The sequence below is a fragment of the Spermophilus citellus genome, assembly GCF_964194105.1.
Source record: "Spermophilus citellus genome assembly, chromosome: 9".
NCBI classification, from domain to species: Eukaryota; Metazoa; Chordata; class Mammalia; order Rodentia; family Sciuridae; genus Spermophilus; species Spermophilus citellus.
The window spans coordinates 126,566,471-126,584,786 of record NC_138191.1 but is presented as its reverse complement, the minus strand read 5'-3'; the positions used below and the strand labels follow the sequence as shown (position 1 = coordinate 126,584,786).

Below are 18,316 nucleotides of genomic sequence, written 5' to 3'. Positions count from 1 at the left end.
GGCTCCTGGCTACCGTCCTGAGAGGCAGGTACGTGTCCCATCACCACAGACAGCGCCACTGGACGGTGCCGGGGCCCAGGACAGCTTAGCACCTGATCCCTGGTGCCAGCACCTCCTCCTCCCGCTCATGATGGCAGGGAGGTCCCCAGCCCTGCAGGGTTGGAGTGGGAGGGGTCCTTACCTCCAGCCAGGCGTGGGAAGGTTCGGTACCGGTCCAGGTTCTGGGCCACCTGTTTCCACAGGTGTTTGAAGGTGCTGGAAGCAGAGGACAGGGCGGGTGTCAGGGCACTGGTTCAGGATGAGGGTCCTGGGGGCGGGTCCTGGCAGATGAAGGGGAATGAACTCCCCAGGGAAGAGGTGGGCAAGGGTCTCGGTGGTGGTGGGGATCTGCAGTCCAGCAGGAGGTGGGCAGGGGTCCCAGGGGTGGTAGGAGCCAAGTGTGACCACTGGGAAAGGGAGGCTGGGTGGCAAGATGGTGCAGAGAAGGCCCAGGCTTTGAAACCAGGAGGCGCTGGGTTCCAAGCCTGACTCACACGTGAGGCTGTGCACTCTTGGGCTCATTGCTTAACCCCTCTGAGCCTCAAATTCTTCACCTTGCCTAAGAACTAGAGGACAAGCCCCACGTGGCAGGACAGTCTCGTAATTAATTCAACATCGAGTCAAGACTCTGGATGCTGCAGGTACCTGGTGGGGGCTGGCTGCACACTGCTGTGCCTGTGAGGGGCATCCTGGCCCAGTGCCCAGGGCCCAAAGGCCAAACTGAGAAGGGTCCTGAGGGAGGAATCAGGCTCCTGCCCCCAGCTGCCGCCCAGAGGCCCTCACCTCCTCCCCAGGCTCCCGCTGTGACCAACCTCAGCACCGAAAACAATAAAAATGCTAATCACCCAGGAACCAGCGACACAGTAGCTGATACTAATTTATGACTTTCCCACCTTTAAGCGGCTACTCGGCAGAGCGTGGCAAATGGGGGCCAGGCCCGCTAACAGGCGGGACCCAGGGGGCCTGCGGGGGCAGAGCGGGACTTCTGCAAAAGGGACGTCTCAGCAATTCTCACTTTGCCACCAGCACCCAGCGGCCTGGGGTGTGGAAGGGGGTGGCAGAGCCCAGGCCGAGCAGAGAGGGTGAGAGGCCACGGAAGTGTCCCAGGGACACCAGGAGGGCTCCAAGCTGCAGGCGGGGACATCTGGTTGCCCCCAGTCACCTTCGCCCAGATGACCCGAGGGCTCCTTAAAGTCAAAGTGACCAACACGTGGCCCGCCTGCCTCCTGGGGCCACCTGGGTAAACACTGTCCCTGCTACGAGAGGCCGCAGGTTCCTGCCCACTACCCCTCCTCACACCCTCACAGTGGGCAGGCGCCAGCTGCGTGGCCAGGCCTCTACACACCGCCATCTCTGCCCTGACTCGGGGCCATCGCCCCTCCCCAAGTGCCCAAGTCCCCCTACCCAGGCTGCAGCTTCTGGCCACAGACACCACAGAGCACCAGAGCCGTCACCTTGGATAAAGGGTGCAAATGCAGGGGCCCAGGAGGCCAGGCAGGAAAGCCACTGGGCCACACCAGGGACATGCAGACCCAGGGCCTCGGGTACTGCCCACCTCCAGCCAACAGGCCATGTGGGGAACAAAGGCCCAGGGTGACCAGCGTGTCCAGGTCCTCAGAGAATCAACGTTGGGATTCTGATATGAAACTGTGCTGATTGCTCGGGGCTGGCCAGCACTACAGGAGTAAAGAAAAGAGCCACCTGCCTGGTCCCACCTGAGGGCCAGCACTGGCAACCTCAGTCTGGAAGTGAGTCACTTAAGCTGCTTCCAGAGCTTAAAGCCTCGGTGGCTCCCGTGACCTTCATCACGCAGGCTAGACGCCCCTCCAGACTCATGAGGCTCTCGAGTCTCTGGACTAAAACCCCCAAGTGGTAGGATGGTGACCCGGGGCCTGAGCGGGCCCTGAGCTCCCTTCACGCGTTACCAGCCTCAGCGTGAGCAGAGCCGCTCGTGAGTGGATGTGGAGGTGGTGCCTGCCACGGGGGGGGGGGGGGGGGGGGGGGGGAGCCAGGGGTTACCAGGTGACCCCAGAACACCCCCTCCAGCCACTCGGGACCAGACACCCCCAGGGCACATGGGGTGCTCCTGCCTCCTCTGTGCTGCTCCCTCTCTGGGAACGCCTCCCCTCCCCCTCCCCCTGGCGCCGCCTCCTCCAAGAAGCCTGCCTTCCCCCTCCAATTCCTGCTCCCTGGGTCCCTCCAGTGACGGGGAACGGGGAACGTGCGAATCACGAGGGCCTGACCACTGTAGGCTGCACTTCTACCCCCATGGCCCTTCCCTATTCCATCCTTACGGACCCTCGGCAAGGCAGGGACCCCCTCCTGCTGGACAGGTGAAGAACAGGAGGCACAGGGAGGCCCAGGGGCCCACGGGGGCCATATGGGGAGGAAGTGGGTGACCTCTGTGAAGGAGGAGGCTACCGTGCCCTAACACCCAGGGACTTACGGCACGCTGCCTGTGAAGTTGATGCCACAAAGGTGCTCTGAGCTCGTCACGGTGTCCCCAAATGTGGGCCCATCGGCTGGCACAAACTGGACAATGTTGGGGGGCAGGCCTGCCTCCCGGAGGACGCGGTAGACAGCATAGCTGGCCAGCATGGCCGTGTCGCTGGGCTTCCACAGGACCACATTGCCCTGCAGGAGGTGGCAATGACTCCCAAGGCCAACAGCCGCCAGCCCTGATCCCCTCCCACCCACAGCACGGCTGTCCCTCAGCTGGAACCACCCGGCCCTCTGCTGGCCAGGATGTCCTGCCAGGTGTCTGCAGCTGCGCTCTGGAAGCCCTTGCCAAGGAGCCCCAGTCCAGCCCGGCCGCCCCCACCCCTGGGCGCCCTCCTCGGGCAACCGCGCCTACTGGCCCGGGCAGGTCTGTTCTCGGTATTTCCGGGCACGGCCAGACGAGTGCTCCGGGCTCCCTCTGCACGTGTCCCAGGTCAGGGCACGTGTGGCCTCACAGGCACATGGATGCCTGGGTGTGTGCCCTGGTGTGCAGAGCACGGGATGGCCCTGTTCACACCCAGGTGTCACCAGCCTGGTGCCCCCTACGACAGCACCGGCCTCCTCCTGCCCGGGCTGCCTGGGGTCGGCCATGTCTCCCCATCATACCAGAGCTCACAGGGGACATCTGTCTCCACTCCAACAACGACCATGGGCCCTGAGACCTGCTGAGCCCGAGCCCACCCGCTGGTCCCTCGTCAGTCTCAGTCTTGTCTCAGCTTTGTCACTGACAAGAGGCACGATGGGAACGAGGCCGTCTAACGGCAGCACATGGCGGGCACTCAGTGAGCTCATCACCACCACCACAGCCAGAGTCCCCTGCTCCGGGCCACAGCTGCCTGGCATCTGGCACCTCCCGCTCCAACCCCATAGAGCTGTCACCCGGGCTCCCTGTTGTTCCCACCCTACAGCTGAAACAACTGCCCCAGAGAAGTTCAGGGTCTCCCGGGGTCTCCCAGGGTCTCCCATGGGCTCCCGGGGGCTCCCAGACAGGGACAAAGCTGGGAGTCAAGCCAGGCAGGGACCCCAAAGCCACACCCCAGCTGCCACCTCCCTCTGTGCTGCTCCCCACAGCCAGAGCCACCGAGGTCGTGGTGGCCTGTCTGAGGGACTAGGGACAAGACCAGGGATGCCGTCCTCACCATCAAGGCTGGTGTCCCCGCCAGGTTGCCTCCGATCGCCGTGAAGTTAAAGGGTGAGATGGCCGCCACAAAGCCCTGGGGAAGAAGGGGCCATGAGCCCTGGCACGGCGCCCCCGCAGCCCCCGCGGGCCCACCTCCGTACCTCCAGCCCCCGGTACACCACGCTGTTGGTGCTGGGCGGCACGCTGAGGGGCTGCTCCCCCTCCAGCTCCACCGCAAACTTGGCGTTGAACCGGAAGAAGTCGATGAGCTCCGCGGCGGCGTCGATCTCCGCCTGGATCACAGTCTTGCCCTGCAAGGTGGGCGGCCGGGGCTCAGTGGCCACGGATGTTCCTCCCCCTGACCCTTTTCCCTCACGAAGCACGGCCAGGTCCCAGCAGGATGGGAAGCCCTCAGTGGGCTGACCAGGCCTGACCCCGGGGACAGAGAGGGAAAGGACCCTGCTTCTCAAACACCTGAACCGCCTCCCCCAGTGGCCAACACCTCTGGGCTGAATGGGGATCAGCAGCATTGGCCCCTGCTGGGGCCAGGCACGTGACATCTTAGTGTCCCAGCACCTCTGATCCAGAGGGATGCCCGGATCTGTGATCATGATGCACAGACCACACCAGAACCAGAACCTTCCAGAGAGAGGCCCACACCAGCCAAGGGGGAGGGGACGGCTGGGGACCAGGCAGGGACATCGTGTGCTGGACGCTGAGGGCTCTAGACCCACAACTGACTCCCTGCAACTGCCATTCTTCCAAATGGCCAGTGGGAGCCTTGGGGGATGGTCTTTGGGCAGCAAGAATGAGTCCTTCCAGATGGGACCCTGATTGTCACCCAGGGTCACGGGCATGTACCCAGCCTGTCAGGGATATGGAGCCAAGGAAGCTGGGCTAAGGTGTGCAGGGTGCTCCCGAGAAGCTCCCGAGTCTTAAGCCGGATGACAAGAGAAGCCAGCGTGACCACTTGTGCCTGTGTGTGCCCACCTGTGTGTCGCTCTAACTCTCAGGGCAGTATGTGGAGCTGCCGTCCCACCTCTGTGCAGCAGAGGGCGCTCTCACCACGGGACAGCAGAGAGGCGGGGCAAACACCCTGGCCCAAGGGCAGGCTGGGCTCAGCCACTGATGTGCCTTCAGGAACCGGGTGGGCTGGCTCCCTAAGACTGGGGTCCTGGGGACGGAACTGACCCTTTCACTGGGCTCCTTTCCCAGCACACCACTGCCAGCAGCTCCCGTGCATGGCACCTGTGAACCGCTGACCAGGAGCTAACACTTCCCCAGGACTCGGTGCACAGCCCAGGAAGGCTGAGGCGCCAAGACGGCATTACTACAGGGTGCCGGGGTAGGAACTCGGCGCGCCCCCGCATAGCACGGCTGTGACTGACAAAGGGACAGCACGCTCTGGGAGAACAGAGCAGAGCTGACCCTCTCAACATGAAAAATAAAAATTAAAAAAAACCAAGAATGAGCCCTCGGGGGCCTGAAAGGTTCAGGAAGCCTCAGGGAGGAGGCACGGCCAGGTTGACCAGAGTTCGTGCCAGCAGGGCCCGAGGCAGGGGCAGAGATGCCCGGGATGTCGTCCCAGGAAGCTCTGCCAAGTCCCAACAGTCTGCACCAGAGCAGGGCAGCCTTTGGGAGGGCAGAGGGCCCTAGACATGGGGTAGGGTCTGGGGACTCTCCTCTCGGTGACGGGGAGATCCTGGTGGTTCCCAAGCCAGGAGTGACCTGGAGGTGGTAGAGGGGCACCAGGGTCTGGCTGCAGGTCCAGGCAAAGCACCACAGGCCTGGCCCGGGGTGGTGGGGGAGGGGGACAGAGGGGACAGGACTGCAACAGTCTGATAATCTCCGTTCCTCTGTCCTGCCACTAGTCTTGTCCCTGAGGTCATTGGTGGGTCTCCACAGGGCCCGGCACCCACAGCTGCCTCCCAGCCCAGCCCCAGGGCCGCAGCCCCTCACCTGCCCCACCATGGTCTTAGCCAGGATCTCGGCCCTGCACGGCCCACTCAGCATATCTGCGGCCTTCAGGAAGATCTGGGCCCGGTCGGCCACAGGCTTCAGGTCCCATTCTTTCCTGGCGGCCAGGGCGGCCTCGATGGCTTTGTTGAGCAGGGCCTGAAGAGAGGGGACGGTTGGGGACCACCTCCTGCAGCAGGAAGGGCCCCAGGGGAGGGCGGAGTGAGGGGAAGCCACTTTCCACCAGGGAAGACCCTGGCTCCCCTGGCCTCTGGTCCCCACAGCTGCGGAGGGCCTGTCCCCTGGCTGGCTGGGTGCTGCAGCTCAGAGCCCGCTGCTGTCAGCCTGGGGTCTGAAGGACCTGCTGGGGGGGCCAGCACACCAAGGCCAGGCCTGAGTCCCTCGGTGCTTCCTCTCATGGTCCAGCAAGGCCTCACCTTGTTCTTGGGACCTGTGGGTCTTGGTCCAGAGGGTCCTGCAGCCTGAAGCACAGGCCTGCTGCCCCACACCAACCACCCTCACGCCCCAAGACCCCAGCTCTTGGCCCCTCCTGGCCCCATCCCTTCCTGCTCGCTCCCCTGATGCCAGTTCCGTGCCTGAATTTCCATCTGTCTCACCTGCCCTGACTCAGGCTTCCAGAATATTCCTCCCCAAGCCAAGGTCTGCCCCCCTGCAGTGGGCATGTCTGGGGATGTCCCAGCCCGGGCTGAGGCAACTCTCACTTGGCTCTAGTTCACTCCGGATTCCTGGCCCTGTCAACCTCCACCCAGGGCCTCACTAGGCGCCTGCTGCCTCCACCCACACGCCAGGTGAGAGAGAGTCACTGAGTCTGGCCCACACAGGTGGCACAACCAGGACAGCCACCCTGACCCAGGGTGGCCAGGACTCACCTTGTCTGCATAGCAGAACTTGGCTACCTTGTGTCTGTGGTCAAAGGGCTGAAAAAAGAGGGAAGAGTGTGGTCACTGCCCAGGAGGACATTCCAGGGAAGGCCTTAGACCCGCTCCTTCTCTCCCTGCCCCCTGGGGCCTTCAGTGGCCCGGCCACCCCGTCCCTCCTCTGCAAGGTTGCCAAGCACCTGCCACAGGATGAGTAAGGCAAGGACCACAGGCCACGGCCTCTCGGGGGAAGCGTGGACTTTGTGGTCAGACAGACACATGCTGAGATCCCGCTCTGCCAGCTGCTGGCTCCGGGCCTTGGGGACGCTCAGGTCCCTCCCCAGGTCTTTCCACCAGGAGTGGGTGCTGGGCTGCCACCTCATACCATAGAGCAAGACCCAGAGGCTCACGGGTGAATATCCCTCCAGTCCCGTCCAGTGGTTGCCCCGGACAGAGCCAGAACGTGCCACCCCGTTCAGCTCAGGGTCGGCCCCTCACTCCCCCAGATCAGGCACCTGTAAACCTCCTGGTCCACCTGAGGCGGACGCCGGTTTCAGGTGGGCTCAGGGCCCGGCTTTGCCCTCAGCTTCCAGCCCTGAGGGCCCACCAGGAAACGGGAAGGTGCCAGTACCCCTCCTCCACCTTGCCTGTCACAGCAGGGGTGCCCTTTGCTTTTGCACATTTTAGGGGTCCACAGCATTCAAATCGGGGAGGGGACAGTGGCCTGTCCATGGCAGAGACCACAGGCTCCATGCTCATGAGCTGTCAGAGGAGACACACTCAGGGACGGGCTGAGCCTCCCCACCCACTGCACCTACCGACACCTGGTACTGCACGTCCGACGTCCACACCTCCTCGTCCCCCACCACGCACGGGATGGCTTCCGTCTGGCCCTTCAGGTCCTTCAAGGCCTGGCGAGAGGGACAGGGCATGGATGGGCACTTGCTGCCCTTCCATCTCCCCCTGAAAGCCCTGATAAGGAGTCCGCCAGACAAGAAGGGCCAACTGGGGTCACCTGGGAGCACATGCTCCCTCGGGGACAGCAGCAGTCACCCTGCAGAAAGGTGCAGCCAGGCTGCCAGGTCTTCCCACCCACATCTGAAATTCATGTGACAGCTCCTCATTTTTAAATTGTGGCCACTGACTAGAAAATGACTTTAATGTACGACTTCTGGACACGACCTCTGACCTGGCGGAAGAGGCTGCGAAAGGGCCCCTGGCTGTCGCCTGCGGCTCCAGCTCCACCACCTCCAGACCCAGCCCTTGCCAGACCCAGGTTGCCTCCGGGGGATGAGGCAGGAAAAGTGGCGATGGCCACGGGCACAGGGTGGTACCTCGGGCCGCTGGGGCTGCCCACTCCGTCCCTGCACCCTGGGGGGCCCACCCTGTTACCTTCTGCAGAGCCTCTCGCTCGGGGCTGCCCTGCGTGAACGCCAAGATGGGCTCGTTGGCCACCTTCAGGGAGGGGCTGTGCTTCCACCGCAGCCTGCGCCCAGGGCGGGGGGAGAAAGGCAGTCAGCAGTGGCCACCGCGGCCAGGCCCCTGCCCCGGGGGTGCTGGGACAGCCCAGAGGCCTGAGGTACATGGGCAAGATGGGGGAAGAACCGGCCTTGGGGCCCAAGACCCACAAGCCCCCATCCTGCCACTGTGTGTCCTCAGGCAAGTGACTTTCCTCCTCCGAGACGCCACCATGGCTCTTCAGTGAGAACACTCTGTCCAGACCCCATGGTCATCTCAAGTTTAAATGTCCAGTGGCTGAGCCAGGTCGACAGATTCTGCACACGCACAGGTGACTGTCCCTTCTAGCCCCAGGTGCCACCCTGCCCCGCAGACCCAGGGACTTCTTTCCCGCAGCTGAACAGGCAGCACATCCCAGAGCTGAGCACCCCCAGAACGGGAAGAGCCGCGTTCCCCAGAGTGGAGCTGAGCACTCGGGTGGCAAGGACGCCCAGGAGGTGGCTGGGGATCTGGGCAGGTGGCCCGAGCCCGGTTCACAGTGACAGGGAGGGCTGGCTTAGGGGTCTCTGTCTGGTTCCAGAGGACTGGGTTCCAAGAACTCCTTGATGGAGCCCCAAACCTTGATGACCTGTGACCACCACCATGTCTGGGGGCCCCGGGGGGCAGCAGGACTCTAGGGTCTGCTGGTCCAGGTCCAGTGTCCTCCTCTGTAAACGTGGATGATGAGCGCGGCACAGACAGCCTCGCCAGCAGCCCCTTCACAGAAATAGGGTCACTGAGTCCTAACAGGAAAATGACTAGTTTGAGCCCAAAATGAGGAGGGACTGGATGCGAGCCAGACAAACCCAGGCACAACTGCCCCTGGTGCCATGCTCCCGGCCCCAAGCCACAAGCACGGACTGAGCCGGGCTGGTCGGAGGCTGCCCAGGGCGCCTCAGTCGGAGGGACACAGCAGTGCAGGGCCTGGCTCTGCTGCGGCATCTGGAGGAGGGCCAGGAGGCCGGGGCTGGCTCTGGGTGGATGCTGGGGTAATTCTGTGACTGGGCAGAGTGGTAGTTCTTATTTAACAAGAGAGGGGGGCCCAGCATGTGTGGGTGACACGGTGACCTGGTTTCTGTCTGTGCCAAGACGAAAACGACGAAGTGGGCTCGTGCGCCTCATCCTTCAGGCCTCGGAGCGCCTGTGTCAGGGTGGTGCTGTGTGGGCCCACGAGGCCCAGCAGGAGGACATGGTGGCCAGGCTGCGGGAGGACTCCTTTCTCCCTGCGAAGGATTCTGGGGCCTTAAAGGCCCAGTCTGGGGGTCCTCGAGGAAGGACCTGGTTGGCAGGCTGTGCATGCGCTCTGCACCGACCAAATCTGGACACGTTCCAGACCCTGAAGGTCCAACGGTGACCAAGATGGGCCTCAGCCGTTGGCCCCCAGTGACAGGTACAGTCAGGAAATAAACACCAGCATTACCCAAGGCAGCCCGGAATGAGGAACGGGGAGGGTGGGACGGCAGCAGCCAGGGTGGCCGGGAGGGTAGTCCGTGCCCCCGAGGAGGCGGGGGAAGCTCTGGCTGAAGGAAGGGCAGGTGGCACACAGGACGGGCAGCTGAGCACCAGGCCTTTCTCCTCTCCCAACTGTCCCCCACATAGCCAGAGCCACCCTTCCCCCAGCCAAAGGAAGAAAGTGGGTCCGTGCTCCCATCCAGCCCCCTCCCACAAGCTGTGTGACCCTGAGCGAGTGACTGTCCCTCTTTGAAATGGTACTGTGAGCTACAAGTGCAAAGCCACAGAAATCTACACTGCTAGCCAGGCGTGGTGGCCACACTGTGAGGCTGAGGCAGGAGGTTCCAGAGTTCAAAGCCAGCCTCAGCAACAGCGGGGCCCTAAGCAACTCAGAGAGATCCTGTCTCTAATAAAATAGAAAAAAGGGCTGGGGCTGGGGCTCAGTGGTTAAAATGCGCCCCGAGTTCAATCCCTGGCACCAAGAAAGAAGGAAAGAAAAAGAAAGAAATCCACACTGCCCCCTTCCACCACTGTGCAGCGGCAGAGTGGAAAGGCAGCAGGAAGCCCCAGCAGCCCCTCAGGAAAGGGCAGTGTCTAACCCCTGGGCCATCTGGAAAGTTCTGGCTGAGATTTGGGCTGAGCCCTGGAGCCCCCCCCCCACCCAGACTGGACTGCTGTGGCAGCACCGGCTCTTTCCCAGGCCGGCAGGGGACACTAAGTAACTGAATCAGCTCCAGCCTCTGGGTGCCCGGATTCCCTGCTGGTGGGAAAGCCCGGGCTCTGGAAACCACAAACCTGGAGCCAACACCAGCACCTGCTCGAGACCCAGGCACACTGCTGCCAGCCCCGGGGGGCCCTGCCTGCACTCACCCTCCGCTCCAGCCAGGCCTTCAAAGGCAAAGTGGCCCCCAGACGTTCCCAAGGATCACATTCCCAGGACAGGCCTGGGTGCTCCACCGCGGGGTGCGGTAAGGTTAGCACCACCGTCCACCACAACTCAGAGGACCACAGGACACCAGCTTCCCTGCCCTGCCCATCCCAGGAAGTGCCAGAAACAGAAATCCTGCCTCCCTCCACCTGCCACAGGGCAGAGGCCCACCATGACCTCAGGATCACAGGCTTTCTCTGTGCCTAGAAAGTCTCCAGGCCCTGGCCCAGCTGTCCATCAGCCAGAGTGTGGCTCGGGCAACCGAGACCAGTTCAAAGTTCAGCCCAGTCAACTGCAGCCAGGAAGAACCAGGGATTGGCGGCAGACTCTTGCTCTTGGCTCCTGGGCCGCTCCTGACTTAACAGGAGCACCTTCGTGGGCCTGGGTGAGGTGGGGGCGGGCCTCTACGAGGATCTACAGGGGCCTTCTGGGCAGGTCCACACCCCTCACTCGCTCACTTACCCAGCCGTGCCACACCATGGAGGGCACTGGAGCAGGGCACCGTCAGCTCCCCGTCACTCAGGCCCACAGCCCGAGCCCCAGGGACAGCCAGCCGCAGGACGGACCTGCACCTTTCTCAGGACAGCTCATGCTCCCGAGCTGCGGGGAGGAGGCGCGGGGCAGGGTCTGAGCCTGACTCAGGTTCCCCTAATCACCTGGGGCACCCGCTTCTGCTCACCCAGGGACCCCACAGCCAGGGCCCCTCCCCACCCTCTGCAGGCGCCAGGGTCTGAGCCCACGTCACCCTTCCTGTGGCCAGAGCTGTGCCCGAGCAGACGCCACCTGAGAAAGCCCCGGAGGAGGAGCAGGGGAGGGCCTCGGCCCCCAGTCACCTGGGCACCCACCAGCCCAAGGCGCCATCGGCTCCCACCTGGGCCAATGCAGTGGCCACTCCAGACACAACCAAAGCCACGCAGGCCCTCCTCGCTTAACAACGGGGCTACGTGTTGTGCAATGTCACAGAGCATGCCCTGCGCACCTGGCCTTGGCCTCTTGCAATGAAGTGACACTGTGAACCTGAGCGGTGAGAGGCTGCTGCAGGTGACACGGTGCCCACTTTACAATCAGCTCTTTTTCAAATATATAGAATGTTCCAGAACAAAAGCACAGCTCAGTAGCAGTGTCTGGTTCAGGTCACAGGTCTCTGCCCAGCCGCACCCACACGGGATGCACAGCCCTGCGAGCTCCCGCAGCCACCACCTCACCAGATGACAGGAATCCTCCACCTCCATTATCATCTCCGGTGACCACCATGGCACATGTGCCTACGGTCAGCCAAATGTCATCGTGTGGCGCTATTTAAAGGTGACAGTCTGATGGAGGGAGGGAAGTGGGGGGCAGGCACACGCTCCGCTCACAGCCCCTCGGGGCCTCTCCCTTCTTCTAAAATAAAAGGTCAGCACCTTAAAGGCCTGGGCCGAGCGCCCGCTGGCCCTCTGCAGTCAGTCCAGTCACCCTGGCCTTCTCGGCCTCCTTAAGTGGGATGTCCCTGCCGTGCCGGCTGCATGGCCCCAGTGGGGCACCTGTCGGATCATTTCGCGGCCCTGCATTTTTCCTGAAGCACCAGGGACAACACTTATCACAGGGCTGGACCATCTGTGCTCCCTCCAGGCCACAGGGTCACGCAGTGGCCGGGTCCATCCTGTCCACCACTGGGCACTCCAAGCCCCACACTCTGCCCAGTGAAACTGAGAGAAACTGCGAGAGCAATGAACCTGAGCCCTGGGCCCCCAGGACAGCACTCCCAGGCCAGTGCTCTTCCGCTAACATAACACCTGGGGTGGACACAAGTCCCCCCCCCCGCCCCCCGTGGGCGGGGACAGGGTGGCCAAGGCCAAGAGGAGAGAAATGGGAAGGAAGCTGGCTCTTCCTCATTCAGTCCCGCTGGACCCACTGTTATCTGGGGCCCGATAAGGCAAATCCTCCTTATCACTGCAATTAGGGGCCCGGAGGGGGGGCGGGCGCCAGGCCCAGACCAGGCGTAAACCGAGGTTCAGAGACTACAGGACTCATTCATGGCTCACAGTCACGGTCACGGTCCCGGCTAGCAAATGACAGCTCCAGGTCTTCCTTCCTCTGGACACAGTCCATGGTTAGAGCCCCCCCCACCCCGTACATCTCAGAGGCCTGTGGTCAGTCCCTTGGCCATTCGGTGTGGCTAGAGGACCTCCTATTGTGGAAGAGGCCACCCCAAGATGGGTAGAGGCTTGCCCGAGGCCACTCAGCTGCCCAGTGGCACTGCTGCTCAGCCAGGGGTCTTTCTGTTGTATTTGTCACCTCTGCCAGGGAAGGAAAGGGCTCAGGGCTCTGGAGGCCCCAGGAAGGCAGGTGTCTTCCCCTAGCCTGGGGACAATCAGGAGTTTGCATCCACAGTAGTGAGAATAAAGGGGGCTGGGGACACCTGAGTGCCAGGCCCTTGCCCTGAGCCACCCCAGGTACTCCTGGTCAGGGCTGCCCGGTCACCCAGGGCACCCACCCCACTGGTGGGAGGGGATGATAATCAGAGCAACATTTGCCAAATTTTCTGGGTGCCGGGCACCCTCCAGAGTGCCTTCCACCTGTGAACTCATTCACTCTAGAGATGACCCTGGAAGGTGGCTGCTGATTTTCCCAATTTTGCACATGATAACACGAGGCAGCTCAGCAAGATCAAGTAGCCTGCCCAGGGCCACACAGCTTTTAAGAGGTGTGGCCAGGATCCGAGCCATGCCAATAGCCACTGTCCAGCACCTCCTGGGTGTTCTTGGCAGAGTGCCCCCAGGGCGGCCAGTGCCAGCTGCTCAGTGGGGGCTTGAACGACTTCAGAAGCAGTATGGCGGCTGCAGCTTCCTCACTCTGCACTTGAATACTCACAGAACACATGCCAGGTACCAGGCTCGCACCAGCACTAATCCGTGCAATCACCTGCTCCACGGCTGTTATAGGATTGTCCCCATTTCACAGAAGAGGACACAGAAAGGCCAGAGGACAGCCACCTTGCTGAGGCCATGAAAACTGCATCTGTTCATGTGGTCAGCAGAGTGCCCTCCAGGCCAGGAGCCCTGAGTGCGCTGGCCACTGCCTTGGGGGGGGGGGTCTGAGAGCAGAGCACGCCCAGGGAATGCAGGGGGCAACCGCCAGCCCAGGCAGCCTGTGCCCATGCGGGAGGCAGCAAGCTGGGCACACACTGGGTGGTTCTGAAATTATGAAAATCAAGTAGGTAGATGGGTGTCAAGGGATCCCACGTGCCCCCCCCCCCCAGACACCTGCAGGGCCCAGGGGTGATGGGCAGGTGCAATCCCAAACCCCCCAGCAGACTGCAGGAATCATCTCCAGGCAAGGGATGCAGCTGGCACCTATTGTAAGCGGACAACATTCCTGGCCAGGTCTTTTATTTACTGACACCAGTGAGAAAAGGGCAGAAGTCAGGGTCCATGGAGAACGGAGGCCAGCCTGGGAGGCCTAGTGCCAGCCAGCTTGAGGCCTTGGGCAAGCTTTCCTGCATTCCCATCAGCCATCTGTGAAACGGGGATGTAACCGCTACATTGTAAGCTGCCAGGAGCTGAGTAAAATCATCCTCGTGAAAGGCACATGCTAGCTACTGTCACTAGCCACATCCCTGAGTCCATCCTCAAAGGCCACATGTTCATAGTGATATCTCAAAACTGTTCTGTAATAAATGTGGACAAAAGGGCTCACTGACGACCCGATTCACCTGGTCTGTCCAGGGCTTAGCAGGTACCACACCCAGCTCTGGAGTCCCAGGGACATACAGTAGGGAGGACAAGTCTGTGCCGAGGGAAAAAGGAAAAGAAGGTACGAAATGTATAGGTGGTGATGTGACCTGGTGGTACAGCACTTCACACACCAGGCCCTGAGTCCAATCCCCAACATTCAAGAAAAAAAAATAAAAATAAAAGATACAGGCTGAAGATTCCCTTACCTAAAATTCTTAGGACCAGAAATTTCAGATGGTTTCAGATTTTTTAATATTTGCATATACTTATGAGATATCTTGGGCCTGGGATCCAAGTCTAAATACAAAATTCATTTATGTTTCACATACACTTCATACACACAGCCAGAAGATGACTTTATACAATATTTTTAGTGCCCCTGCATTTTGACTATGGCCTGTCTCACGAGGTCAGGTGAGGAATTTTCCTCTTATGGCGTCACATCAGAGCGCAGAGAGTCAGATTTGGGGACATTTCTCATTTTCAGATTTGGGATGATCAGCCTGTCCTCGCACATGAGTCCACTTTTATGGTTTTTACTATATGCATCCATGGAAAGTAAAAAGGACTGTCATTAAGATGATAATGGTACCTACCCTGGGTGTTGAGGTTACATGTGATTTTTGTATTCTTTTTTGCACTATTTGTACTTTTTATAATACACACATACTAACTGAATAAAAAAAGAAAACAAACTAACAAGTGTCAAAAAAAAAAATGCTGAAATTCCTAGCATTCAAGTCAGCAAGGGAAACATTGCTGATTCCTCAAAAGTAGATTTTCTTTTTCTTCTTTTTAATGTTTATTTAGTTGTAGAGGAACACACAGGACCTTTATTTATATTTATGTGGTGCTGAGGATTGAACCCAGTGCCTCACTCATACGAGGCAAGCACTTTACCACTGAGCTACAGCCTCAGCCCCCAAAATGCAGATTTTCTTAGTACTAGAGTCTAACTTCTAGGACACTGAGAGCTATCACTAAAAATGTCCTAGAATTGTTTCTCTATCAAGGCAGACACAGCCCACCACAGGTGTCTCCTGTGTATGTGTCACATAATGATCAAACACCAAAGCTGTCCTTGAGCTAGGCAACCCAGGGCCATTATGCTCCCCAGGTGATAAACTGCAACATCTAGAGACACTGTCATGACTAGGGGTGCTCCTGGCACCCCATGGGCTCAAAGCGGTCCCCATGACATTACCTGGCTCCAGTGTTCATGGTGCAGGGTTGAGAAACCCTCTCTGGCATCCAGCCAGGACAGCTGTGGGGCAGAGAAGTGGCCTGAGCCTGTGTAATCTGTTGCAAAATACTCTCTCTCCTCTCACCTCCAGGGGCCTCGTAATTAAGAGCATGAACGTGAAGTAAGGTCAACTGTGACTCTGGTCCTATATCTGCCTCACTGGTCCGACTCCCCATCTGTAAGACGGGGATAGCGCAGCGCTAGGCCTGTGGGACTCCATGGCTTGGCAAATAGTACTATGGGCTTTTCTTTAGAATGCAGACTGGTTGCCACTAGAGGGCTTTATGTCTACACCTCTCCCCCTCATTGAGCTGAAAACCCATCAGGCCCACTCACCATAAATGCCGCTATCTCTGCCTGCAGTACGCTGAGCATCTGCCCAGGACTCAGCACATGCATCTGTTGCATGGCCCTACCTATCTGGGGCTTCCATTTGGGTTCTGAGAGGGGTGGTCTCAGAGTGCAGAGAGGCTGCAGATGGGACCATGCCCAGGCTCTGGCAAGTGGGGCTGGCCCATCTTAGTTTGGAAGAGAAGCCTCTGTGTCCCATGTCCTCTTCTGTGTCCTTCCCTATCCCCTCCCTGTGAGAACACACAGAGAAATTAAAACTAACTTATGCCATGGGGGCAGGGAGAGAGACACTGATTAACTCAGAAAGAGCTGAACTTGGGGTGGGGGGGGGGGGGCATGGCCAGCTACTGCCCTAGGGGCCAGGCAAACCAAACTCAAAAGCGAGGCAGAGGGGACACAGTTCATACCTCAGCCCCACCAGAATCCTATGAGCCCCTCTGGGGCAGTGGATGTCCCAGCTTCCTCCGTCCCCCAGCTTAGGGCAGGAAGGGTTCTTAGACCATTTGTCACTGAGCACCTATGGTCCAGGAACCCAGCTCCACAGTGCCCAGGTTTGCAAATCTGGATTTAGAGGCACTCCACCCTGGAACAGCTCCTCTGTTTCTTCATTTTCTGGAATAATAATGCCTATGCCTCAAGGCAGTGAGAAGTTTAAATAAAAGTGATAATGACGACCGCGCCCCGCACTGTTCAGGGCACTTTACGTGTATTAAATCATTTAATCCTAACACAGTAGGACACACGCCAAATGCCTAGCGCTGCGTAAATATCATTCCACCTACCAGGGAAAAGGAGTCCGTCTTTTCTAACAATTAACTTGAAAAAGTAGGAGGAAGAGAGAAGGAGAGGTGGAAATCCCGGTGGAGAGGACTCCCGGAAGACCAGAGGGGGTCCGGAATGTGAGATTAGGGTGGGGAGGAGAGGGGCGTGGTGTGCTAAAAATAGAAGTGGTCCCTGCAGGGAAGCCAGAGAATTTGAATATCTAGCACGTGGAGGAGAATGAGTGAAGCAGGCCACTCTCTGAGCCTGCGACGCCTGCACCGAGCACCCCCACCGGGTGCAGGTGTCGGGAAGGGGATCCCTTAGCTAAAGGAAGGTGACCACTGAGAACGACGGGGAGGGGACTGAGGGATCCTGTGGGGAGAAGGACTAGGTGCGGGAGGGGGCGAGCTCGGGCAGAAAGCAGCCCTGGGTACCCCGCTGGGTACTTGGAGGGTCCCACAAGGTGGGCGTCCCGCGCGGAGGAGCCGCCCAGCGACCTTGGGAACCCCGGGCAGCAGGCGCCGTGCCGGGCCGGCCGGGACGGGTGCTCACTCACCCGGCCGCCCTCCAGGGGCGGGCCAGCAGGGCGCGACGGAGTACAGACAGCGGTGACAGCATCTCGGCAGGCGGCGGACTGGTCGCGGGACGGGCAGCCCTGGCGGCCTGACTGCGCGGCCCCGCCCGGAGCGCACCAGCTCGGCGGGAGGGGGCGCCCCGCCCGCGCCGACCGTCCTCCGCCCGAGCTCGGGATCCCACCAGGTGGATCTACCTTCCGCTAATAAAATCTGTCTGTGCTGCGTGATCGAGGCCATTCTGTAACGCGGGACAGGGAATCTGAAAGAGAAGTCCTGAAACATAGAGGTTTGTTCCTCCTCTTCATATGGTATGGCCCAGTGGGCGGAGAGGGCGTGAGCCGCAGCGACCAATCAGAACAACACTTGGAAGCCCCCGGGCCAATCAGCAGGGCGGTCCCGTCGCAGCCTTCTTGGGCCTGGGAGAGAGGGGCAGCGGGAGCCAATGAGAGAGCGGGGTTGGGGCACGTGCTGAGGGCCGACGGACCTGCTGCGCCCCACCCTCAGACCCGCGCGACAGGTGCCCCAGGGTCTGCTAGCCTCTCCTACGATGTCCTGGGCGGGTGGAGGGCTGCAACCCCGCTGCCAGGCTCATCGACCCCGGAGGGCCACACTGCAGGCAGCTCCCCTCCGCTACCCCGGACTGCAGGCCCTGGGATGAACCTCCTCCCTCCAGCTTCCTGGCTGCGGGCCCAGCCGCCGCCTCCTCCCGGTCTGGCCTGGCGCGGGGCCAGCTGGTTACCCAGTCCCTGCTTCCTTGCAGTTAGTGATCGACAGGAGATAAAACCTAGCGGGTCTGTGCTTAGCCGCTGGCAGCAAAACCAGTTGTTCCTACGCCCCACCCCCGCCCCATGAAAATTTCAGTTTTCTGGGTTTGAGGTTGTTTGATGTTCAACCCTCGAACATATTTAAAACTCGGTCGCTCAAGTCTTCTGGAGTGGGAACCTCCTCCATCTCTAAAACACTGTTAAGGCCTTTCTCATCCTCTGTTTATATTTCCTCCAGCCTTGTAAACCGAGAACCTGCTTAGGAGTCCCTTCCGATGCCAATTCTGATTCCTGGATATGACACTGGGAAAATTACATTAGCCTCTCTGAGTCTCGGTTTCCTCTTCTGTAAAATGGAGGTGATAACACCTCAGACTGCCCCCATCACTCCTTTTCCGCCAGATTACACCGTTTAAGACACATCGGGTCATTTAAATATTCAAAAAGGAAGGGAAACTACTGTCATGGCTTAGAGATGGGGGGGGGCATTTGGAATTAATTGATGGTGGGTTTTTTCCCTCTTCTTCCTTGGAGAA

General features: G+C 60.1%; 1 protein-coding gene across 2 annotated transcripts in view; it reads right to left on the bottom strand.

The window, feature by feature from the left end:
• The window catches only part of ALDH4A1 (aldehyde dehydrogenase 4 family member A1), a 28,743-nt gene extending 11,606 nt beyond the window's left edge, over positions 1 to 17,137 (bottom strand). Inside the window, exons 1-10 of one of the 2 annotated variants that reach the window (XM_081305719.1) lie at positions 16,998 to 17,085; positions 15,290 to 15,349; positions 7,885 to 7,978; positions 7,311 to 7,403; positions 6,505 to 6,552; positions 5,618 to 5,773; positions 3,820 to 3,969; positions 3,678 to 3,752; positions 2,486 to 2,673; positions 182 to 255 (exon numbers count right to left, since the gene is read on the bottom strand). In XM_081305719.1, the coding sequence (XP_081161845.1) occupies positions 182 to 255; positions 2,486 to 2,673; positions 3,678 to 3,752; positions 3,820 to 3,969; positions 5,618 to 5,773; positions 6,505 to 6,552; positions 7,311 to 7,403; positions 7,885 to 7,978; positions 15,290 to 15,349; positions 16,998 to 17,059 (1,000 nt within the window). In that variant the 5' untranslated portion in view covers positions 17,060 to 17,085. Of the gene's footprint in view, positions 1 to 181; positions 256 to 2,485; positions 2,674 to 3,677; positions 3,753 to 3,819; positions 3,970 to 5,617; positions 5,774 to 6,504; positions 6,553 to 7,310; positions 7,404 to 7,884; positions 7,979 to 15,289; positions 15,350 to 16,997 lie in introns of both variants that reach the window. The other variant, XM_081305720.1, reaches the window with a different exon arrangement.
• Positions 17,138 to 18,316: the final 1,179 nt, after the last annotated feature.